This window comes from Mytilus galloprovincialis, chromosome 10 (genome assembly GCF_965363235.1).
Source record: "Mytilus galloprovincialis chromosome 10, xbMytGall1.hap1.1, whole genome shotgun sequence".
Lineage (NCBI taxonomy): Eukaryota > Metazoa > Mollusca > Bivalvia > Mytilida > Mytilidae > Mytilus > Mytilus galloprovincialis.
This window is the reverse complement of record NC_134847.1, coordinates 45,403,821-45,431,090: the sequence shown is the minus strand read 5'-3', so window position 1 is coordinate 45,431,090 and position 27,270 is coordinate 45,403,821. Positions and strand designations below refer to the sequence as shown.

Genomic DNA, 27,270 nt, shown 5'->3' with positions numbered 1-27,270 from the left:
TCATCTTCTTATATCTACTGCCAGAATATGTAAATCAATCAGTTTTCTTTATGCCAAAATTCAACTTATCAAATTTTTATCAGGTTACAACTAGATATAAGAGGAAAAACAGTTCTGCAGACATATAACAGCATGTCCATGACATAATACATGTAAATCAATTTTCATTTGAAAACATGCAATTTAAATCACAAGATTCTGATGTAAAAAACAGCTTCAACCTACCTGGGTGGTACAGGTCCTGATGGAGGTTTTAGTGCTGCTAATGCAGGCCCTGTTAAAATATTCAGGCTGTTTAAATTTTGTAAAGTTTTACTGAAATACACATATCAATTAATCTATGCAACTTCATACAGACAATAGAACAAATATTAAAATGTTTAAAAAGGTGGTAAAAATAGTTTTATTTCATATTCTCAAAAAAAAATCATTGTTAAGACAAAATTGATGATAAAAAGAATAACACCATTTTCTTTTTTTATACTGACTTCATCAGTTCGCCGTTGCAGGCTTGCTTAATATTCATCCTGATAGTCAGTATCAAAAACAAAAAAGCCATTACTTTATCTATATTAAGATTTGATATTGACAGTACTAACATTTCAAATGAGTAAGGGAAAATATGGTTTAAAATAGCCAATACATTAGTTGTGCTACATTATTTCACATCATAGAAATTAAGAAAAAATACATGTTTCAGTCTTAAATAAATTCTTAATTTGATTTGAAGCCTGGATTTTTTGTATCAATAAAAGAGCAAGTCAATGAAATACAAAAAGCAGATAAGATTAACCTGGCTATTTTCTGTATGCATCTTAAACCAAGATTGTGATAGTCTTATTAATGTGAACATAGGCCGTACCGTGACCTATAGTTGTTAATGTCTGTGTCATTTTGGTCTTTTGTGGATAGTTGTCTCATTGGCAATCATACCACATCTTCTTTTTTATATAGCAACATAATAAGCTCAATAACACAAATGTGCTGTTTTTTTTTTATATTTCAGTATTTTTGTATTACAGTATTCACTACATTTTATATAAATGACCTTACCATTTTGTTGTAAATTTTTTATCTGAGCTGGTTGAGCAGGTGTGTTTTCTGGAAAAAAAATCATAAACATTATGACTTATTTTATATTACATATAATAGTTATCAAACATTATTTCCTTACTGCTCAGTATATTATAAGTCATCTACCTTCATATATATGGATATTTTAACACCCTGAAGTATCCTGAAGTACACCTTGAGGCAAAGTAATAAGCATTTTGCATAAGTTTCATAACATGTGGTTGAGGCAAACTAAAGTTAGAGAATAGAAATCAACTTTTAGAAGGACAGACATACATATGTACGAATATATAAACCGACAAAGGCAAAACTAAATGCCTACTCCGAGACAGCTTGGGCATAAAACTTTAACTGCAGTCATTCAACAAAATGGTTCAATTTTCAATGGGCTATATGATAGTCAGTCAGTCTTAGTTCCAGCTCCAACCTAGTGTTCTAAGTTTCAAATTGATTGGACTTCAACTTCATCAAAAACTACATTGACAAAAAAACTTAAACCTGAAGTGAGACAGACGTATGAATGAATGGACAAGACCAACAGACGAATAGACACACAGACTGAAATACATAATGCTAGGTGGGTCATAAAAGCAGACAAAAAACTGTTACAGAGTTAATGTGAGCTTTTTGAGTCAGATTCCACAATATCTACAGACAAATTTTGTTTTATATTGGTTATTCTGTGTAGGGCCTTAAATGCAGACTGGCATGAAGAGGATAGGTGAGGTGAGGTGAATTCTATGTTCTAGCTATAACCAAATGTAGGGCAGGGAACCCTAAATACAAGTATTATAAATTTTGGTCTAAGGTTGGTTGCTTTTACGCACCACTGATGATTTTACTGTTCATTTCTGCACGGTAATTTTTTTTTTATACATAATCAAATGTTAATACAAACCTCTTTTGTGTATAGGAGTGGTGACTTTTAGTTTACCAATATAACATTTCTCCAACATGGACTCAAAGTTTACCCATTTGTGAACCTTAAAAATATCAAACATATATACATTTATCATGTGCAATTATATTTTATCCTTATTTCAGTGAAGTTTTTGGCTTGTATGATTTAATAAAGTATATATATAAGAAAAGGCTTGTATGATTTAATAAAGTATATATCAGAAAAGGCTTGTATGATTTAATAAAGTATATATCAGAAAAGCGATGCAAAGTTCTGTACAAGAAAATAATTTGTCATTTTTATTGAGAATATATCCATGAACAGTTATATAATTGATGGAAGAAAGATGTGTTACATAGCCATATATCTTGGCTGTTTTGCAGCAGAATTGAAAACAACAATAGGTCATAAATCAGGCTGTTATTTTTCTCGTTTGAATAGTTTTCCATTTTGCCTTGACAGAACCTTTTATGACTTGCTATACAAATTGTTTTTTTCTCATTGTTGAAGGATGTACTGTGACCTATAGTTGCTTTAATCCACTTCATTTGGTCTCTGGTGGAAAGCTGTCTCATTGTCAATCATACATCATCTCCTTATTGTTGACTTTCAAAGATATTCCAATATAATTTATGGGAATATAAGTACCTGTGAGAAACAATGTGCAGATCAAGCCATTTTCAAAAGGGGTTCCAACCATATGTTCCGATTAAAATGTATTGATCATCAAGAAAAAAGAGGGGGGGGGAGGTCCAACCCCTTGAACCCTTCCCTGATCTGCAACTGGAAACAATTAAATGTTAAAGGTGAAGCAACCCCAAAACAAAAATTTTGGTAAATTTATTACCGATGGTAGAGGCATTAAGAGTATAGGGGCTAATTTTGGACTATCTTCTAAATTATAATTTGACTAGAATAGGGTAAACTGTAACATTTGTATATACTATCAATGCTGGAAAAAATTTATACCCATGACTTCCCTTTACAACGGTCATTTCAGGGAGGGGAAAACATCATAGATCCAGAAACTAACTTGTTATTCATCGCTATAGCAACCCAAAGGCTATGTTATTAACAGAAACAGTAATTTAAAAAGTATCCTCATAAATCAATCATTTTGTTTAATACCTATTTTCTGTATTAATGTCATGTTTTAACATTTGTATATGGATACAGTATGTAATATAAGAATGACAATGGAAAAAAAATTAATGAAATTTCATTTTGCAGACATGTTCTCCTCTTATTTTAATGAAAAACTTGATGAAAATAATATTGAATTTCAAAGCAATCATAATATGAAAAAACACAATTTCAATATAGAACTTTCAATAAATAAAATAACAGTTTCACCCATAAACTAATTAAACCAACACCCCCTAAACATGTAAACAGTCAAAGTTAACACAACTCTTGTATACAAAAGCCTCTTTTTCCAATCAGAATAAATTGCTTTCTATCAATTAAGTGTTTATCATTTAGTGTTTATTAAAATTTCAGAGTTATAACTTTCTTAACATACAACAATTAATTAATATATATATATTTCAAAGACATTTTAAAATCAAGGTTAATAAACATGATCAAGACAGTTGATAGGGTTCGGGAAATTTGGGGAAAAAACAACTTGAATCTTTACTTTTACTAATAATATACGCCAATTTTTTAGCTGACTAAAACTGAGATGTATCAATTCTAAGAAGTATATAATACCATTTAAAAGTTTGACAAGCATGCCAAAGCAGCCATTTGTTTATTGAGAATGCATCAATCTCAATCAAAGCTTGTAGATTGCCTAACAACAAGTCAATGACCTTTGCAAATAAAACTGATTATATCTTTATTCAAACAAAATCAAACATCTACTGCTTGACTGATAAAACCTATAGAATCTTTGATATTTTTTTCAGAATCAGATCAAGGGCACTGCAAAATTGTTCATTTCATCGCAATTCAAATTCATTTGGATGGTTACAGTAATTTCCTAATGCCTGTAGAGTATACCTTTGGTAGGCTTGCTTGCTCTGTTTGTATAAATGCCATATCAAACTTTGTTATTATCATTGACATCTTCAAACAATATATATAAGCATAATTTAACCTGTATATATTTTATTCAAAATTGATTGAATGTTACCCTGTATAATATACAAACAAAGCAAGCAAGCTGACCAAAGTCTTGCTTTACATGCATTAGGAAATTAGCTGTAATTTAAAAATTTCTTTACAAGGTCATCAAGACTTTTTACCAATGATTTCTGTATTAAATGTGTTTTTATGCCGTCTCCATTAGGGAATATTGGACGATGTTTAACTGTTTGATGAAGAAGATGCAAGACTAGATCTCTACTATGCCTATAAACTGTTACAATCTTGCAAGTCACTGACTTTATTTGACCTTTGATATCTGACCTTGAACTTTAAAAAAATCCAAAGTCTTCCAATAGCTAAGCAATGGACACAGTCTGATATGAACAGGAATGCTTTTTTAAAGATAACAAACTTGTACCTCTTCAAATAACTGTGTTCTATCCAGTCAATATAAAAAAAGAAGATGTGGTATGATTGCCAATGAGACAACTCTGCACAAGAGACAAAATAAAACAGAAATAGGTCACTGTACAGCCTTCAACAAGGAGCAAATCACCTATCATTAATCACACAATTATACCTCATCAAATAACTGTGTACCATCCAGTCCAGCACCTCTCATCAGTTCCTCAATACCTCCAGGGTGGTATTCCATGTATGGAGTTACATTGTAAACTTTTCCTTAAAATAGAACACAAAAATTTCAATCTTTACCTTGTTATTATCTTCACAATAAGCATAAAAAGATTATTTAATGTTTTTTTAAATGTCCAGTGGCAAATATTTCATGTTTTTTTTGTTACATAAATATGTGATATGATATGAATTTAAACCCTGCTTTGAACAAGTTCAACACTCTACCTATCACTGACTCTAGGTCTGATTCTTAATGTGCCAATCACAAGAAAACAGTGTGTAGGAAGACTTGGGCTTTGCTCATTGATGAAGGCTGTAGAGTGACTTATAGATGTTAATTTCTGTGTCATTTGGTCTCTTAAATTGTGAAAAGTTGTCTCATTGGTGATCATAACACATCTTCTTTTTTATATTGTCACCATATCCAAACATATAATACAAGTGGATTATTTAACTTTTAGCCAAACAGTCTTGCTCTTACTCTTAATAACAAGGCTGAATAGAAAAGCAGCAAATGGCGATTTTCAAATTTGGTTTAATCCAGTTGTATAACATAAAATCGAGAGAAAGAAAAAGAAAAATGTCAAAAAGTGAACATTCTCTGAAAACTTATACATTTTGAGTTAAACAGGGTAAAGAAAACTTAAATGAGCAACCAGCATAAGTCAAAGTTTATCATTAAAATATTTATTTTTTATATGTGTTGGTCCTTTGCAAATTTTGGTGGTCAAATCCCTTGAACCACCACTTTTTTAGAACGCTGTGATTAGAAAAGAATAATGTCAAGATTTCACTAAGAACCAACAATAATAATGCAATGACAAGTGAGGAATCATCAAATTAGATAAGACCACAAAACTGTTATTGTCTATGTTACTTCCATGATTTAGACAGTCAGACTGAGTTTTCTAATCATTAGTAATTCTTGGCGGAAATTGTCAGGAACAAACCAGAATTAGTAAATGTCAAATGATAAATTGTGAAAAGCCACATAACAAATCAGAAATTGTCACTTAAGAAAGTAATTCAACACTTGGAAAGGTTAGCAGTCAGACCATAATGTCTTATAAATTTTTTAAAAATCAGTTAATTAGTGTTCAAGTTCTAACACAAAATGTTTTTGAGAAAGAGAAGAGGACACATGATGAATACATCATGCCTTAATAGTCCACTTTCAAGATTGTTGCTTTTTTCTTTAAAAAATTGGACTGGTTTTAGTGAACAATGTATCTGTGTCTAGGGATATCAATTATCATCACTTTCTTCACATGTTGAGTGAGTGGAGTTGTTGAAAAGTATGATGCTATATTCAAGAATTATTCAGCAGATTAAATTTTTATAATTGATAATCAGCACTGCTGTCATTAGGGAATTGTGATTGTTAAGTACCTACAAAACAAACATTATTTCTACTTTCTCGTGCATAATGACAACTAGGAAGAGGCTTGATGAACTTTAATAAGCAGATCCTGCTCCACATTTTTCAGAACGCTGCAGTTAGAAAAGAATAATGTCAAATTGCCACATGTGGAGCAGGATCTGCTTACCCTTCCAGAGCACCTTAGATCACCCCTAGTTTTTGGTGGGGTTCGTGTTGCTTATTCTTTAGTTTCTATGTTGTTTCATGTGTACTATTGTTTGTCTGTTAATCTTTTTCTTTTTTAGCCATGGCATTGTCTGTTTTATTTTCAATTTATGAGTTTGGCTGTCCCTCTGGTATCTTTCGCCCCTCTTTTAATAGTGCAGGGATACAGGAAATCTCCTCTATCTAGTAATTGATGTCACAAAGGAGATGGATGACCATGGGACTATGTAAATATGAATTTATCAAATACTGTCATATGCTCTTGTACACTGTGGAGGAAAATTTTTTATCAAATAAAAAACCTGAAGGTAAACACTTTATGTATTTTTTCCTGGAGTTATATTTAAATCTATGTCGAATGTTCTTATTTTAGGTAAGTTTAAATCTATGTCTAATGTTCTTATTTTAGGTAAGTCTGTGTCTAATGTTCTTATTTTAGGTAAGTTTAAATCTATGTTTAATGTTCATATTTTAGGTAAGTTTAAATCTATGTTTAATGTTCTTATTTTAGGTAAGTTTAAATTTATGTCTCATGTTCTTATTTTAGGTAAGTTTAAATCTATGTCTAATGTTCTTATTTTAGGAAAGTTTAAATCTATGTCTAATGTTCTTATTTTAGGTAAGTTTAAATCTATGTCTAATGTTCTTATTTTAGGTAAGTTTAAATCTATGTCTAATGTTCTTTCTTATTTTAGGTAAGTTTAAATCTATGTCTAATGTTCTTATTTTAGGAAAGTTTAAATCTATGTTTAATGTTCTTATTTTAGGTAAGTCTGTGTCTAATGTTCTTATTTTAGGTAAGTTTAAATCTATGTCTAATGTTCTTATTTTAGGAAAGTTTAAATCTATGTCTAATGTTCTTATTTTAGGTAAGTTTAAATCTATGTCTAATGTTCTTATTTTAGGTAAGTTTAAATCTATGTCTAATGTTCTTTCTTATTTTAGGTAAGTTTAAATCTATGTCTAATGTTCTTATTTTAGGTAAGTTTAAATCTATGTCTAATGTTCTTATTTTAGATAAGTTTAAATCTATGTCTAATATTCTTATTTTAGGTAAGTTTAAATCTATGTCTAATGTTCTTATTTTAGATAAGTTTAAATCTATGTCTAATGTTCTTATTTTAGGTAAGTTTAAATCTATGTCTAATGTTCTTATTTTAGGTAAGTTTAGATCTATGTCTAATGTTCTTATTTTAGGTAAGTTTAGATCTATGTCTAATGTTCTTATTTTAGGTAAGTTTAAATCTATGTCTAATGTTCTTACTTTAGGTAAGTTTAAATCTATGTCTAATGTTCTTATTTTAGGTAAGTTTAAATCTATGTCTAATGTTCTTATTTTAGGTAAGTTTGAATCTATGTCTAATGTTCTTATTTTAGGTAAGTTTAAATCTATGTCTAATGTTTTTATTTTAGGTAAGTTTAAATCTATGTCTAATGTTCTTATTTTAGGTAAGTTAAGTGTCTATTAATCATGTTATTCCCTATTTGATGATAAAAATTCTATAGGAAAATTCCCCAACTACAGCAATCCATGAATTATCCTACTGTTATATATTTGATTTGAATTACATTGACTTTTCATTCTAGAAATATTTATTATGACCAAAAGCAAAAGCAAGAGATAGATATATAAATGCTTTAAGAATTTGAATACATTTTGTAATTCATTTTATGAATTTCGTCTTTGACGTTAATCTAATTTTGAAACAAAGAACTTGTCGTTTGTCTGACATATATTGATGAGAAGAACAATGCTAGTTCATGAAAGTCGAACAAATCAAGGATAAGACTGTATTTAAATAAGCGCTTAGTTCCGATTTATTCAAGCTTACTTAAATCACTGCCAACAGGTATTGATTCTTATATATTAACCTTTTTACCTATTCCCAAGAGTCCACAGTCATAATCAAGCATTCCAACAAAAACTGATTTCTGTATAAAACAACCATTTTTTACTGATAAAACTATGTAAAATGTCTGTTTCTTGATAGATTATAATCTAAAACACTTTCCCTACAGATTTTAAGAACAATGTATGATATATTCGTTAACAATCCGGAAAATAAAAATTACCATTTTAGATAATGAGAAAGCAATTATTAGATCAAAAACCTTTAGATCTAGAGATGTGTAACAGCTAATTCTAATGCTTGTAGAGTAAAACTTTGGTTGGCTTGTTTGCTTTGTTTGTATAAATGTGTACACAGGCTTTGTAATTAAGATTGACATCTTCAAACAATATATATAGGCATAGTTAAACCTGTATAATTATATATTATATTCATATTTGGTGGAAAGTTGTTCAAATTACTACTGTACAATATACATGCAAGCAAACCAAAGTCTTGCTCTACATGCATTAGGAAATTAGATCTAAAGTTTCTCCTATATATAAAAACGAAGATGTGGTATAGATCTTTCTTGAAAATCCACAAGCAAGTCACAGATAATTTCCATCCAAATGAGAGGAACCACCAATTCTTTATCAAAATATCATTAAAAAATTCACACTGTGAGTCTGATGTAACAGAAATTTTCAGTTTAATTATGTTTTTTGTTATTGAAGCATTTCAGCATTTGTCAAGCAGGCTACTATCACTTGCATCAATAGCAAGTAGCTGAATGAAGCTTTATTTGTAAGATTAAATTTCTGCTTCCAGAGCTAGTAAAAAAACAAATTCTGCATGTTTTATATATGAGTCAAACAAAAAAGAAAAATGCTATTTAAATTGATGAAATACAATCTTATAAAATGTGACAAAATGGAATAATCAAAGAGCAGAATGCTCTGAGGGATACGATTGCCATTGTTTTTATTGACACATGTAACATGTAATTTACGTAATATGAATAGTTACAAAATAGCCAATCCCGAATAAAAGTGTATGAACAATGTACTTAGGCCTATTGTGTTTTATTTTTGTACTATAAGATAAGATAAGATAACTGTTAGGATGAACATATGTTGTTGACAAATGATCTTTTATATGAAATATACTATAAATTCCAAGTTTACTTTCCACGGCAGAGTGAGAGAAGGTTTTTCACTTCGTACCTTTGGGACAGGTATAGAAGCCACCAAATTGCAGTTACCCAGCTGATGACATCTGTTGCACTTATCATTGTGCCATCCGTTGACCAGCAAAATGAAATATGTGAAATACTGAAAGACTATTGAGCAATTATCTATGAACTGTTAGGATGAACATATGTTGTGAAAAATGATCTTTTATATGAAATATACAGAAAAAATGGACAAGGAATTGCAAATTTTTGCCGTGCACTGTAGGTTGATTTACACAAATACAGTGATATACAGACATATACATTAAAAAAAGTTGGAACAAATTGTTACGTCTGATTTAATAATGAACTTAATCAGGTGGAACACATTGTTAAGTCTGATTAATAATGAAATAAATCGGTTGGAACGAATTGACAATTGACTTGGTAGGAATTTTCCAAATCTGGAACGAACTGGCAGTCTGGCATGGAACGAATCGGACTTGGAACGAACTAACTAGCATTCATCTTAATTATCATCTATTTTCCTACGTAGGAGGAACCCCATTCCTAACTCTATAAATGTTTAATTTCCTTTGGGTCAGTTGTCATGACTCCTTTCCGTACACATTCATCGGTTTAAATTGCGATCGTTTTTAATATAATACGATGTTTATCGACAGAACGAGTTTTAAAATTTTTCTCGAGGTGTATTAAGATTCAGAATTGACGGAAGTTACTTCCGGAAGGGAGACAACTCGAAACGATAATATGGAAGCCTCCATTTCGCCTGAAGGGGTATTGTAATGATACCTTAACGACGTGGAATACATTTATTTTAATTTAAATGATGCATATGATTTAAAATTATGCAACAACAATAACCCTCAATAGCAGACATACACAGAAAGGATATCATGAGTTTTAAATTATTCAATTGAGAGTGGAATCCAGAGCAACCATTCAATCTAATATCCCTTGAAGTCCAGAAAACTATACGCATGTGCATAATTACGTATATATACCTAAACAAACCCTGGAGCAAGAACGTATATATATTAAATTCTAATTAAACGACCTAGATGGTTCTCTATTTCTTTATGGAAGTACAATATCAAATATCAGTTTCATAACAGTGACATATATTAATATGAGAAAAACTGCACTTCATGAGTTCTTATATGACAGAAATAGATTTATCGGAATTCAGAGGACTCTCGCAATTTTATCAAAACTGGGGAATTCCCTCTGACGCGTTTCTAAATTTATAAAAACACTAAATATAAATACTGCTTAATTCTGAATTTCCGTGTTGTTAAAAACACGCATATAAGTAAAGGGAAATGTCAAACATGAAGATTATGAAAAGAACATTATAGGAAAGTTGTTTAAGTTCAATCCCTTTGTTTGTTTTTACCTTTTAAAGCAAGACAATCATAAGAATCTGAGATGTTCCTTAATGTTTAGAAACAGTTGACGTGAGGGCATTGCCCTGAGCCACTGGTATAAGTCTACAGATTGCATGAAAGCAATCGTATCCCAAAAATCAAAATTACAGTGTAGCCTGTCTTATCCGAAACCTGAGTATTCCAACATCCTGCTTTAAGCGACACATTTTCATGGTTAGAAAATATGCCTGTCCTTCAGAAAAAACTGAGTATTCTGACACCCTAACAGATTAAGCCAACATTTTTTCTGGTCCCCCAGTGTGTCGGATAACACAGGTTACACTGTACTTGTATCATTATTGCATATATTGCATTTACTTTTCTGACAATTTTGTTTATTGGTCATCAATCGGATAAAGATTTACACAGTAGGTATAGGATGTTAATGAGAAAGATTTCATCTGTTTTTACAATTTATTCCATAACAGTGCATGACTCCTACAAAATTTAATTAATCATCTTTGGAGAAAATGTAAAAATATGAAATATGATGGTGTAAACAAAATATATGTAAATCTATCAATGTTAATGATCCATACTAAAAAGATGATAATTAATAGGTTGGGATTATTTTTAATGAAAATGTGGCTAAATGTCTGATGTACTTTTTTCTGACAGATAAAAACTAGGTAAAAGTACATTGTACTATCTCAGAAGCAAACTTAGACAATAGTTTTTCTACAACAGTATTATGAATGATTAATTTTCTAATATTGTACTGGCCCAAAAAGTTGCATGGCCCAAACTGTTTCATATGAACTATAGCTAGGAACATGTTTTGTTCAAATTTATAATTTAGCCAACAAACTTTTATAGGAAAATACAAAAGCTTTATTGAAATTCTGTATAGTTATCAACTGCAAAACAGTATAAGCTCTAGAGGGCTTTAAACCCAGTGGTGGATCCAGGGGGATTGTTACTTGGTTTGGAACACCCCCATTTTTTATTTGGATGATCAATGCATTTGAATGGGGACATATAGTTTGACCCCCCTCCCTTTATCATGAGTTAGAAACCCAACCCCTTTTTATAATTAGCTGGATCCTTCCCTGTAACTATAAGTGGGGTTTTGGCAAATATTTGAAATTCCTTTTAATGTTATGTTCTTGAGTTGCAGTTTCAAATTATATACCTTTATAAATATTTCCTTTAATCGAAGAGTACAAATGTACTATATGCTTTATTGAAGAAAATCTATTTTTGTTTTTGTATAAGTAATTGGATTAGATTAGGTGACATAATATGATTTTCTAATACTTTTTTAGAATTATCTACCATGTCTTAGGTGTCAATTTTCAATCTAAAAATTCATAAAGGTTTCCCCAAGTGTCTCATCTAATATCGCTGATGTCAATGTAAAAGTGTTATGTTGAAATGTCAAAAAGTAAAATACAATTTGAAAAATAAAAATTTTGCTCATGTTCGTAACTCTTGATTAAGAAAAAGCTCTGTCCATATCATGTGTTGTAAAATTCCATGAAGGTTTGACAAAATTATTTGACATTTAAATTTGTAATAACCACTGTGAGACTGTTCTTAATGCTGAATGTAAAAAAGAAGTTCATTTGTTAGTCAAATCTGTAAATATGGAAAACATGTGAAAAGTTGACACTGCAAACTATTGCTCACTGAACAGAACTTGTATTGAGAGAAAGCAAAAAATGGGTGCCATGTTTTTTTATACGGTTATGTATTTTTGCAGAAATGAGATTCAATCCTTGGTTCAGATGGCAGAATTTACTTTTACAATGTTAAAAGCAAAATGTAAAGGTACATCACCTTAAATTCATCAAGAGTATTACCAATGTTATTTCAACTGATCAGGTGGAGCTTACGTTTTAATTTGCATATTTGAAGATGTGTGTGATAAGGATGATTGCCATTATTATTATCATTGATTTCTAATCACCTATCAGTGTCATCAAAGGAATTTACAAAAGAATGACTGGCCACTTCATTGATGAGTTTATCCTAAAACGTCTATCTATAGATGGACTGGTTTATTATAAGCAAACTGGTTAAACCCCTCCCAGTCAAGTGAAATTAATCGATTACCAGGTAATACTAGATGCTAAAGCAATTTTGGTTTCAAAAGTTTTACAAATCTCTTGATAGCAATGAAATCAAGCTTCATTACTATGTGTAACATGTTACAGATTATAACAAAAGTGTTAAAATATGATGAACTAGAACATTAATACTCTTTGTTGCATGGTAGGCAGGTTATATATTGTGAATAAAAGAGATTGAATCCGCTTCAGATGGCAGACTTTATGTATAAAGTTTGATTACATAGTTATCACAGAATCATGGGTGATATCTTCAACAAGATATTTCATTGAGAGTTTCTTCAAGCTACACAGGGTTCTTGTAAGTTGATCAGATCAACAACAAATTGTTCAGTTTATACAATTAACATCTTGTCCTTGGATTGGGAATAACTCTAGCATACATTTTATGACACTTTATTTAAATTAATGATTCTCCTGTTTTAACACAAAAACATACAACACTAAAAATAAGTAGGAACAATGTATGTTCAGCAAACGAACAAAGACCATTCTATCAATCTAAGTTCAGCAAAGGAACAAAGACCATTCTATATTGATATCAGTATATAATCCTATGATAATGACAAAAGATGTCAGCGGATCCAATTTAATCAAATTTTCTACGATTGATCTTGAATCTGCTATAAAACTAAATGAGATACAAGATATACTGTAAAGATAGTATAGATAGAAGAAATGAGAACCAAGATTTATTATGTGCGGAGATTTATATTGTTATGTTTCCAAGAAATCGTAGATAATGTGTTTTTTGCAGATTCAGATTCAATCTGTGTGGAGCGTCTTTTATGACTGATATGAGATGGAATTTGTTTGTGAATGGCAATTTGTTTGCTGCAAAACCTTACTGAATGCAATAAACCATATGTTATGTCTGTGAAAATCAATAAAAACAACAATTTTATTGAGAGTCTTAAACCTTATTTGATGTGACTTTTGAATATAACCAGATGTCATGTGACTTTTGGCTATAACCAGATGTCGTGTGACTTTTGAATATAACCAGCAAAGAGTCAAATTACATGTTTTTACAAGATTTCAAAATTGAAAACTACAAAAAAATACTTGTCCATAGAAAGATGATTAAACTTTTCTAAATTGAAGAGATTTGTTAATACTGTTGTTGTAATATTATTCAGACACATACAAATATTCTAATTGTTCAACACCAAAGGAACATTACTCTTAAATTTTAATAAATGTCAAATTTACCAGATTTATTCGAAACTTGTATCTAATTAGTAAATTTGATTAAGTTTTTTATTCTGAAACATGTAAATTTCAATATCTCATTCTGTAACAATTTTTTTTACTTTAAATACAAAAAATCATATCAGTTTGAATGAATGGTTTATTTCCAAACAATAAAGTTTCCATGGATTACATGAAGCCATACTTAAATTAATTTATTAAAGGAAACCAAAAATCTGTCACATTGAAAAGCAGACAGAAATACTGACAAATGAACAGAAATAAATAGAGACAGATTCCTATGTTGTCAACAGTTGAACAGGTGTGTTTGTTGAGCAAAGGTACATTAGACCTTATCAGGAAATCTTAATGCCACTTAATAAACTATTGATGTCATGCAACAATCACTTTAGCATTGCTCAGGGTCAGGATATTTTCTCCTATGAAGGCAGACATTTTCTCCTATGAAGTCAGACATTTTCTCCTATGCAGTCAGACATTTTCTCCTATGAAGTCAGACATTTTCTCCTATGAAGTCAGATATTTTCTCCTATGAAGTCAGACATTTTCTCCCATGAAGTCAGACATTTTCTCCTATGAAGTCAGACATTTTCTCCCATGAAGTCAGACATTTTCTCCTATGAAGTCAGACATTTTCTCCTATGAAGTCAGATATTTTCTCCTATGAAGTCAGACATTTTCTCCTATGAAGTCAGATATTTTCTCCTATGAAGTCAGACATTTTCTCCCATGAAGTCAGACATTTTCTCCTATGAAGTCAGACATTTTCTCCCATGAAGTCAGACATTTTCTCCTATGAAGTCAGACATTTTCTCCTATGAAGTCAGATATTTTCTCCTATGAAGTCAGACATTTTCTCCCATGAAGTCAGACATTTTCTCCTATGAAGTCAGACATTTTCTCCTATGAAGTCAGACATTTTCTCCTATGAAGTCAGATATTTTCTCCTATGAAGTCAGACATTTTCTCCCATGAAGTCAGACATTTTCTCCCATGAAGTCAGACATTTTCTCCCATGAAGTCAGACATTTTCTCCCATGAAGTCAGACATTTTCTCCTAGGAAGTCAGACATTTTCTCCTATGAAGTCAGATATTTTCTCCTCTGACTTTCAATAAATATTAAAAAGGCATGCCATAACCATAGAGACACAAACTTTTCTAATCTTATTTCTATTCCTATGTTTCCACTTCAGTAATAAATATTATGCATTCTGATTAATGAACGACTGGAAAATGCATTGGTAACTGCATTAAACTCGTGACTGTAAGCCATATTGTATGGTAATTCTGTACAAAAAACATTTGTCGCAAGATGCTTAATTTCTATTTCCAAGTTACGTTGGATCTGAAATATTAAAACGTCATTCTACATAAATGATTTGTTCATTTATTACCATTAATCTTACGATGAAATAATAGCTTCTGACATTCCCGATTTACAAATTCTTTACACATCAGAACAACTTTTACATCTCAAACAGAGAATTTGTTAGAGAAAACAGATTCCAATCATCTGTGAAAACGGCAATTAAGTTAATGAAAATTGACACCGCAATAATGTTTTCTTTGTTCATTAATTACTGGTGCAAGTCTTCTTTAAGTTTTACAGAACAGTCAATAAACACCAACAACAGTTATTGATTGTGAGTATAACCATTACACCTTAACATGACTGTAAAGCTGTAATGGAAAATATGCTTCCTATCCATCATCACACAATTTCCTACTAAAATCTCTTTCTTTTTCTTTCCGTGTTACATTATAATTGAAAATAATCCTGTACTAAATCCATATAGCCTTGCAACTGGTCTGTAACTATCAACCTTGAAACCTATTTCCTTCACTCAATCTTGGACTGAAATCACTTCAATTTTGTCAATTATATAGTTATAATTGCAAACATTATTGTACAAAATCCATATAGCTCTGCAACTGGTCAGTTATCAAGAAAAGTTCTTTTGTTTTTTTGTTGATGTTTGATACCCTGGTTTTACCTATAGAAAAGGTTTATCTATGACCACAAAATCCAGGAATGCTGGTATCCCCTGTATAATGAATCCACAATTAACAGTTAATATGGAGAAATGTTTTGCCTGAGTAACAGAGGCGGATTTAGGGGGGGCAGGGGGCCGGGGCCCCCCCTTTTTGGGAAAAAAATTGGTTGCTTATATAGGAAATCACTGAAGCGTGACTGGAGCGGGCCCCCTCTTAGGTCAGTCAGTGGGCCCCCACTTATGAAAATTTCTGGATCCGCCACTGTGTAACCCTACCACAAATTTTTAATGCCACTTAAGCAGAGAACCAATTAATGTAGTCTAGGAAAGGGTTACAATCCAGTCCCTTCCCCTCACGAGGACGAGATTGGATTATAACTCTAGGCTAGTAAAAGTGGCAGAAAACAGCATGCCTAGATTTTGCTTTTGTGACTTATGTTATTAGGGATGATAAAACTTTTTACAATGTTACTATGCAAAATATTTAATAAAGGTAACTTTACCTTTAATTTAACAGAGTACTGTTAAAGCAATTTTGGTTTCAAAAGTTTTACAAATTTCTTGATAGCAATGAAATCAAACTACATTACCTTACAGGACACGTTATCAAAGTTTGTTATAATATTTTTGAAAAACGATTTTATACGAAAAAAATCACATTAATGTAAACATTCACAAGTTTATCAATTCTATCCCGAATTTGTCAATTAAAACAGCAAAAGACGTAGAAATATCTGAATTTTTGGTATTTGAGCAAGTATAAAATCATTTGTTCCCCGGACTAATGCTATACCAACCAGAAACTTAAAATTTTACGACACTAGAGAGACAAAAGTCAATAATTTTCTTCAGTTTTACCGGTTTAAGGAATGTAAGACAACATTAAAACATGAATGAAAATACAAAAACTATTACCTCTTGTGTTTTAGAAATTGAAATTTAAGTTAAGTTAAGTTATTTAATATTATATAAATCAACTGTTGTTGCACGGGATTCGAACCGTTGCCCGGCCTGATTGCATTGTTATCAGCATCGTAAGCGAGAGCCTTATCCCCACTGCTACCGGGGTTAACATTATCAATTGGCAAATCAAGCCATTTAAACTGTACTTTGAAAATGATTGAAATATTGAAATATTTCATTAAAAATCTTGATAAAACTAAAAGAAGGGTGGGGGTCTCAACACTTGCAGGTGCATGTAGCTCACAGCTTAGGGATATGAGGAAAAGTAAATGTGTTTTATTATTCACAAGTCTACTACCAATAATTATGCACACTTTTTAGAATTTCGTAAAATTTTCGTTTTTGTACCTTTTCGCATGGACTGGCTCATATGTTTTTCATGGTAAAAACAGATTATATCAAAAGTGTTAAAATATGTTGAACTAAAGCATAAATAGGGTTGGATCTTTTTAATCTTTCTTTTTATACAAACATGCTTACATAAATTAAGGAAGGAACAGTTTTAATGTTTGCCTTTGTTATTGTATGTGTATCCTCCAAGACCAACTGTCTTCAGATGTTAATATACCCTTGTATGAACTTAAAACCAAGCAAGCGAAAAAACTGCATAACTGTCTTTGGTCAACTTTTCCTGATGGAGTTGTAACCTTAAATAGTATAGGCCGTAGTTTTTTTATTTTTAGTTTTACGAACCCTCCTACCCTAATTTTTGCCAAATAGGAAAAAAAATAAAATCAAAAATGTTGATTTTTATTTTTTTTTCTCCTCCGACCCAGTGTTTTTCATGCAAAAAAAAAAAAATTTTAGTTCATTACTGCATAAAAGAATCTAAATTTATGCTCTTGGTGATTTAGTAAGTTATTGCACATTGATTTTCAATTCAAACCTTGTCAAGAAAAAAAAATTAGTTGTTACACTAGTAGAAAATCTCCTGGTGAAATAAAAAAAAAAAAAATTTTGATATTGACGGTTGGTATAAAAAAAAAAAATCAGCAGCAGCAGTTTTTTTTTTTTTTTTTTTTTCGTCCTCCTACCCATTGGTTTTGTCAAAAAATTTCGTAAAACTAAAAATATAATAACTATGGCCATAAGAACAAATACAGAAGTTAAAAGCTGAAAAGGTGTGGTAATTAAAGTTACACATAAAACATGGAGATCCAAAAGTACTATGATTTACACAAATCACATATCACAATAACAGTGACTTGACTGTTAGTGTTGCTCTAGTGGTTGAACGGTTCACGAGTAAATGCAAGGACAACATTTAGTTGCCACCTGCCCGATCGCCCGGCTGCCCGCCATAACATCCCCAAATCAATAACCAACATTTTTGTCACAAAAATCCGGTTAAAAATGAAAACAATACTGAAACTATGGTGCATCAGCACTGTAGTTTAACCTCAATAAACATTGTTACTTTTTTATATAAAAGTTACCAGCTAGTTCCAATAAACAATCTAATCCTCAACATGTTTTAACAATCAACGTTCCTATCAGGATTTGATGTCTTCCTTAAGTTTTCGGTTGATCACGTCAATCAAAAATCAATTTAATTAAAGCTTCTTTATAGACTATCTCAAAGTTACAGGAAACACTTCAACATTTACATGCTCATTAAAGCCAATCAAGATTCTAATTGTCAGGAGAATTAAAACTCTTTTGAAATTATCCCTTATTTTCTCCAAGAACTCTTTTATTGTGATACAAGTTTGTTTCATGCATGAGCTTTTCAGTGTGAAGCCAAATTAATCTGCCTTGTAGACCTGACATGGATATCAAGGTTTTTGCGTCCATATTCATAAGAACATATTCAAATTGATCTGTTTTACATATATTCATGACAAAACAATATCACACTTGGCCAGTTCAAATTATTTGGTTGAGAACAGTGACTGTCATGCTCTTGCATATTATTTTTTCTCGCTAAATATGATTAATTAACATAAATATGAAGTAACTAAAAATCATAGTGCTAGGGAATTGCTGTCATCAATAAAAATATTTATTAAAGGAAAACATTGATTTATCCACAGTTGTCAGATTAAAAACAACAAATAATGAATACTACTTCACACCAGTAAAAGACAAAAATAATAGACGGGAGGATACATTCAGTTAATTAATATCCACATTTCACACACTACTAAGTGTTCATTTCGAAATTGAAAACCAAAAAATGAAAATATTTATGTTATTGTAATTTTCACAGAAAAATGTTGGTCAGATAAACTTGAGCATTTAAATGGGAACTGTGTCAAAGAGACAATAACCCGACTAAATAGCAGAAAACAGATGATGGCCACCAATGGGTATTCAACTCAGCAAGAAAAACCTGCACCTGGAGGGGGACAAGTATACATTATTTTTCTTCCTTTTTTAAAACAACTACACTTGGTTTTATTTTCAGTTAAACAAATGTTTAAGATGAGAATTTGAGAAATAGAAGCAAGCAAAATCATATGACCTTCAATGATAAAAAATTGATCAAACAATGAAACAAGAAAAATCTAGTCAGTAACAAGTTGTGAATGAATTCAACAGACATAATCATTCAATTGACACGGCTAATTAATAAGTCAAGATAACCATTTCATTCATTATTTCAAGACAGTCAAAAACTTTCTGTTGTTTTTATGATCACTGTAAATTCAGAAATCTTTGCTTAGTTTAAATTAATTCCATTGAAGTATTGGATGATTATCGCAATGATAAAGAAAAGTTCTACAACTGAACAACGAAAAAAGTTAAAATTATAAAAAATTAACTTGACCTTCATTTAGTCACAGGAAACAACATATATCTAAAGTTGAAAAAAAATTGTCTACCCGTAAGCCTTTTCATGTCGATGAATGGACACATTTTGGCAGCTGACTGCCAACCACCCGTCTGAACCCTACAACCCTGAATCAATTATCGATATTTCTTTTGAAAAGTTGGTTAATAACCACATTCTGATAAATGCAGATTTTTCTGAAATTGGAATTATTAATCTGGCATTTAATCCATTCTTCAAAAACACAATAACAAATACACAAAATAAATTCTACATTTACATGTACAGTACGTCAACAAATCTCGGTTAAGGTATTATGATTCAAATATCTGAGAGTTCTACGATGTATAGAGGCTATTTATGTATAAGTTAATAATGATGTTTTCTAGAAGTCTGAAACATTGATGAAAAGATGTGGGATGTGAAGGTAATCTATTTATTGGTAGTATAACTTGTACAATGGCAAACTAACACATAATATAATCTAATCTTACAAATGAACCTCATCTAAACTTCAAATTTTCCTGATTAGAAAGCTTAATGATAATTGTAGGCAAATGACATTTAAAAGATACTGGTAGTTTACTATACATGCATGCAACATGATACATAGGCTTTTTAACTTATTTGTTTTCAATAAAAAGCATAATTTACAAATAGGAGACACAGACATACTTGAGTTTAATCCATACACTTGTCAAAAAGAGTTTAACCATGCCATATAAACAAATTTCTGTTCTAAGTTAGGACAAACATCAGCAGATATCTCAATGAATTTTGTCATTCAGAGACTTTGAATACTGTTGGCAGGTCTTTGGTAGTTTCTAATATATTCTTCCATAACCTTTCTACTTCTAGACTCGGGGTGATTCAGAACTGGTTATTGTGTGTTGCACTTGTCCAATGTTGAAGACAAATTAAAGTCTTTATTTATTTTCTTGTCATTGGGTTGCTGTCTCTATGGGTTATTAAAGCTTACCTCTGATAGCAATCCATGCATCTTCCTGCTTGTTATGTTTTGTTAATTCTTCCACTGATATATCCATAGTACTGCCTTTGAATCCGTTTAAGTCTTGATTACTACGTCCAAGTCGTATCCAGTCCATAAGAGACCTCCCAGGTTTTAGTGCAACCTTTGCCCTGCCTGTGGACTGTAGTCTTTGTGGACTGTTTGCTGCAGGGAATGCTGGGAGGAGATTTTGTCCCGCCATTTTGAAATCTACTGAACTGTTACTGCTAGGGGAAGGTGATTGCTTCTTCTCACTTGCAATTGATGAGCTGAAAATATAAAAAACAAGCATTCTGAGAGTATTGCATGGCAATATATAGTCCCCTACCAGTTAAAACAAATTCAACTGGTGAATTTTTTAAATCCAAGGACCATAACTCTGCACAAAATTATCAGACCAAAACAAAATTCAAATTATGTCTAAATTGTCATGATAAAACTAATATACCAATGATCAAATCAATAGCATCAAGCTATAATGTTATATCATAACCTTATAAGGAAAGACCTATGTGACAATTCTCTTTCTATTTATTCTAATCTAGTTTTATTACTTCCTTGTGGACTATGCCTTCGTGTCTATTTATTCTAATCTAGCTTTATTACTTCCTTGTGGACTATGCCTTCTTGCCTATTTATTCTTATATAGCTTTATGACTTCCTTGTGGACTATGCCTTCTTGCCTATTTATTCTTATCTAGTTTTTTTACTTTCTTGTGGACTATGCTCTCTTGCCTATTTATTCTAGTCTAGTTTACTACTTCCTTGTGGACTATGCATTCTTGCCTATTTATTCTAATCTAGTTTTATTACTTCCTTGTGGACTATGTCTTCTTGCCTATTTATTTTATCTAGTTTTATTACTTCCTTGTGGACTATGCCTTCTTGCCTATTTATTCTATCTAGTTTTATTACTTCCTTGTGGACTATGCCTTCTTGCCTATTTATTCTAATCTAGTTTTATGACTTCCTTGTGGACTAAGCCTTCTTGCCTATTTATTCTTATCTAGTTTTATGACTTCCTTGTGGACTATGCCTTCTTGCCTATTTATTTTATCTAGTTTTATTACTTCCTTGTGGACTATGCCTTCTTGCCTATTTATTCTATCTAGTTTTATTACTTCCTTGTGGACTATGCCTTCTTGCCTATTTATTCTAATCTAGTTTTATGACTTCCTTGTGGACTAAGCCTTCTTGCCTATTTATTCTTATCTAGTTTTATGACTTTCTTGTGGACTATGCCCTCTTGCCTATTTATTCTAGTCTAGTTTACTACTTCCTTGTGGACTATGCCTTCTTGCCTATTTATTCTAATCAAGTTTTATTACTTCCTTGTGGACTATGCCTTCTGTCTTATTGTATCTTGATCTATTGGCAGACAAGATGATTTCATCAAGTCATACACAATTCTTTCATGTCAGCCTAACTACATGTTATTGAACCTCTTGTTATAATCAAAACAGCCACAGAAACTGGAGTGTTTTATTGATAAACTGACAAATACCATGATCTTATTATTCTTATCGACTCCAAGAAATAAGACATAATGTCTTTGAACTCTTAATGGTCTGATTATGAATTCTTACGGATTTCCTTCAGGTTTTTTCCTTCCTTTATTCAAAAAGGATAAAGTAATCAATTATACAGATGTAACTTCGTTATTTAGTAAAAAGAAATTGATGAAAGGGAATCAATGTCTTTTGATTTCAGTTACATTGCATATGTAACTTACGGATTATTATATATTGTCCATAAACTTAAAGGTTTGTTACATTGCATATGTAACTTAAGGATTGTAACATTGCATATGCAACTTTTAAAAGCCTTGTTACTTTGCCTATGAATTTAAACATATGTAACTGAAGGTTCTTACATTGCCATGAATTTAAAGGCTTGTTACATTGCATATGTAACTTATGAATTATTGCGTTGCCAATGAATTTAGAGGCTTGTTACATCACATATGTAACATAATGGTTGTTACATTGCCCATGAATTTAAAGGCTTTTTACTTTGCATATGTAACTTAAAAACAGTTACATTACCCATGAATTTAAATGCTTTTTACATTACATATGTAACTTAAAGATTCTTACATTGCCATGAATTTTAAGGCTTGTTACATAACATATGTAACCAGATTTTTACATTGCTGACATGAATCAAAAGACTTGTTGCTCAGATAATGTAGAAATATTGATACAACTAGGACAAAACTGATTTACGTTTGTTATTTCATATATTTTCCATCTCCATGATGATTGCTTCTGGTGCAGGAAAGTAACATGTTAAAAGAACTCTCTCCAGGTATCTGCATCTCAGACAGATATAACACATTAACTGAATATAATTGGACCAATATCACTTTATGAAGCAATTGATGAAGGGATGTCTCTAAGATAAAACAATATAACTAAGATTTCTCTATAGACAACTACATGTCATAAGTAATTAGCATACTTGTAGTTAGTTACCTACGTAGGTTACAATTAGAGGTTATAAACTCTGCAGGTAACAATATGCTAGTCTATTTAATACCTAGAGGATGGATCCATGTTGCTATTGAAGTACACATTTTTGGCATAATGTTATAATATATCCATGATTCATTATATAAATATGAAATTATTCATATTTTTAAGTTTTGGCTTTTAACTTTTAGTTTTGAAACTTTAAAACTTTTAAATATCATTCAATATACCAATAACTTTCATAAAATATCGAGCCACAAAAAAAATCATTGAAGAGTTCAGAACATAAAATTAAAGTAAGCAAATGCATCCTTGAAAAAAATATAACATGGAAAAATTTTGAGCAATCTGCTGAGTCAGTATAAACAACAATGTATAAAGTAATTGTTATGAACCTAGAAAAAAACAAGAATGTGACCTTAGTATATGATGCCCCACTTGCGCTATCATTTTCTATGTTTAGTGGATCATGAAATTGGGGCCAAAACTCTAATTTGGCATTAAAATTAAAAAGATCATATCATAGGGAACATGGGTACTAAGTTTCAAGTTGACTGGACCTCAACTTCATCAAAAACTACCTTGACCAAAAACTTTAACCTAAAGAAGGACAGACGTACAGGATGAACAGATGGACAGACGAATAAACAAACGAACGCAAAAACAGAAAAAAATAATGACCATAAATGGGGTATAATAAGTTTTTAGTTACCATATCCAGAAAATGATCTGGTGGTACTGTAAGTTGTCTCTTAGACAATCATCAGTAGCAGATCCAGGGGGGGTCCAGGGGTTGGATCCCCCCTTTTTTGGATGATCAATGCATTTGAATGGAGAAATGTGGTTGGACCCCCTTTGTCCTGGATTGGGACACCATCCCCCTTTTTTTTTAAATGGCTGGATCCGCCCCTGATCATGCCAATATAAAAAAGAAGATGTGGTATGATTGCCAATGAGACAACTATCCACAAAAGACCAAAATGACACAGACATTAACAACTATAGGTCACTGTACGGCCTTCAAGAATGAGCAAAGCCCATACCGCATAGTCAGCTATAAAAGGCCCCGATAAGATAATGTAAAACAATTCAAACCAGAAAACTAACGGCCTTATTTATGTAAACAAATCTTCTTATCCTTATACAAATTGATTTACAATTAAAATTTGAAAATAAACATCACTTAATCCATTGAATTCATTAATATGAATTTCTCCAAGCTGGTTTAACCTCTCTACATAATAAATCTTAGGGAGTCAAAAATATTAAATCATTTTTCATAAGGATATATCATTTGATTTCAATCTAGGCATTCCATTTTCTGACACAAGAAATTTATCAAGTTCAAAATTCATTTAAGAATATCCCCCATGTAAAGTGATTGATTGTGATTTGTTTCCCCCTCCAGTCAATCATCTTGTTGCAATAGCTTTGTAATTATAATCATATTAATTATTTAGACAGAAACCAATCAAATTTTAAAGTAAACAAATCATTATCTTGATCAATTTAAACTATAAGGCAATTATGAATTTATTGGTTGCTGCTTGCTTAACTGCCAGTGGCAAATATTTCAAGGTAAGTCAACAGGGTTGAAGGGCATGACATTTGGACTGGAAAATGAGGGTATGTGGGATACTGGAGGAATTTTTGCCATGCAGTTTACACCTATAGAACTGTCAGTAAGTTGTTGCAAGGGATCTTTAAATTTTTTTTGCATGCATTTATTTACCTTTAAACATATATAACTAAACTTTATCAGCTACAAATGTATAACATTGGAGTTCAATAGAAAAAAACACCTAACATTTTTCTGCATTTTTGATAACACAGAGTAAAGGTACAACTCTTAACACATTTCGGTGCATTTCAAGACAATATTTCTGGAAAAAAACAACATTCATTATAAGCTTAGAGAAAATGTCATAGATAGTATCAAAAGAAATTGTGAGTCCATATGTATGTACTCTACAAGATCAAGACTGCAAATCTGAAACAGTTTGCTACAGACGACTTTAATATTAAGATCAGTCAAATGCAATGTCATTCATTTCTTTGCTCAAAATCTGTCAATGACATTGTACAACTAGTTCACATATATCTGCTATCAGTTTGTACTTCTTGAACTTTTGTCTTAATAATATTTTGAAATGTGTGAAATCTAATTCCTATGCTGATGTTGTTCATCTCCTTTTGAAAGAGGTAGGGCAAGTTTCTCTGAACTTGTTTCAATAAATGTTAATATGGTTAATTTTGCAGTTTACCTTTATTACAACCCTCCTTAAAGCTGATCACACATTCTGCCAACAGTTTGCATTACTTGATCTTTTTCCCAGATATCTATGCATTGGCATTTAAAAATGAAGGGCCAGTTGGTCCTATTGATCTTTCAAGATTAAATTCTAAGATTTAGAATATAAGCAAAAGTCAAGAAGACCTGAAACAAACAAACTATTGTGGCTTCTGAAGCATTTTTCATTCACATCAACAAATAAGCCATGTGAACTGAACAAACTGTTGATCTGTCATTCATTGAGGAAAATCATGCTTTTCTAATGACAGTGTTACATTGTATGACTTTGCCCATTGGAAGCATTAAAATGGGGCTGCCATTAATTGTAAGAAGGAATTTGACAACTGAAATTATTTACATACAAGAATTATCAGCATGTGATATTTTTCAGAGATTTGCATGGTCATTCATGTTTTAATTTTCCATTTCAGAATCTAATACATTCTGGGTAATATTTTCAATAGTGTACATCAAAACGTTGTGATTTGTTTAAAACATTCTAAACAATGGAAATTGAACCAATGACGTAACGTCATATTCATTTTGGTGTACGAACATTATGAGATCACCCATAATCCTTTAGATTCAGAAAAGGCAAATTACAAGGGTGCATGATTATCAAATATTTAAGGGGATGAAATTCATATTAAGGAGCAATACAATCTCTATCTGCAAAGAATAGACAATATAAAACATTTCAAGGAATACCCACAATGCAACACATTAAGTGTTTCATTATAAACCATTCACCAATCAGACGAAATAATAGAATGTACTGGTCAAATACAACATCTATGAATTAATTACAAAAAAAAAAACATTTCCCCAATACAAGAAACAATTATTTTCAAATAGAAAAGATAGGGAAGTTCAAAGCAATTAGTTTACAATCTACAAAAGCTGAAAAATCAATGGACCTACACCATTAAATCACCATTTTTGGACCAATCTTTTCAGAAGACTTTCTGATATTGAATCTATCAATTTTCTCTATTACCGTAAATAAATGTCCTAGAAGCTATTCCTTGAAGAATATAACAACAAAGTGATATCTAATGATTCTGAAAGATGTAAAAGGCTTTTTAATGTAACACATTAGTTGTATCTTATTCTAACATAGATGAAACAGATACTAAGAACCAATAATAGAGGGTCTGAACAAGTGAGTCCTTCACTTCTCTATTCTTTAATTATTAGGTAATTATTTTCTCTATTTTTTGCCCAATATGCACTATTCTTTATATTTTAGCATCCCATTAACTTCCATTTTATAGCACTTGTTTGTCTTCCTTTTCCATATTATTTGAATTTTTTAGATAATTATTTTTTCTATTTTTTCAATTTTCGATTATTCGCTATTCTTTTAATTAGCCTTGTATTCTGTTTTCTTTACTTTTTTGCTCTTATTTCTCTAAAGTCTTCACGCCGAGTGGCAGCCCAGACAGTCCAGGCTTGTAAAATTGCTCTCGGGCCTGTAAAAATCCGACTTACAGGCCAACACAATCTAACTAAAAATTTTCAAAAATTGAGCTGAGGGCCTGTAGATTTAGCAGTTCAGCGTGAAGACTGAAGTCTGTAACAGTCTACTTTTTATATTTTATGATTCTTTCTTTTTTTGTTGACTTGGTCCATTATTCCCTATCCTGTAACTTCCATCTAGATCCTCATAACAGAATTACAACACTGACAGCTTTGAAGTTATTTTTTACAGCTATAAATTTCATCCTATCTTGTTGTATTATTTTGT

At 31.2% G+C, this 27,270-nt stretch overlaps 1 protein-coding gene across 4 annotated transcripts in view; it reads right to left on the bottom strand.

The window, feature by feature from the left end:
• The window catches only part of LOC143047635 (cytochrome b5 reductase 4-like), an 81,870-nt gene that overhangs the window by 17,546 nt on the left and 37,054 nt on the right, over positions 1-27,270 (bottom strand). For all 4 annotated transcript variants that reach the window (XM_076220803.1, XM_076220802.1, XM_076220804.1 and 1 more), the window contains 5 exons: positions 20,730-21,028; positions 4,647-4,747; positions 1,973-2,057; positions 1,054-1,101; positions 226-274 (listed from right to left, as the gene is read on the bottom strand). In XM_076220803.1, the coding sequence (XP_076076918.1) occupies positions 226-274; positions 1,054-1,101; positions 1,973-2,057; positions 4,647-4,747; positions 20,730-20,961 (515 nt within the window). In that variant the 5' untranslated portion in view covers positions 20,962-21,028. The remainder of the gene's footprint in view (positions 1-225; positions 275-1,053; positions 1,102-1,972; positions 2,058-4,646; positions 4,748-20,729; positions 21,029-27,270) is intronic.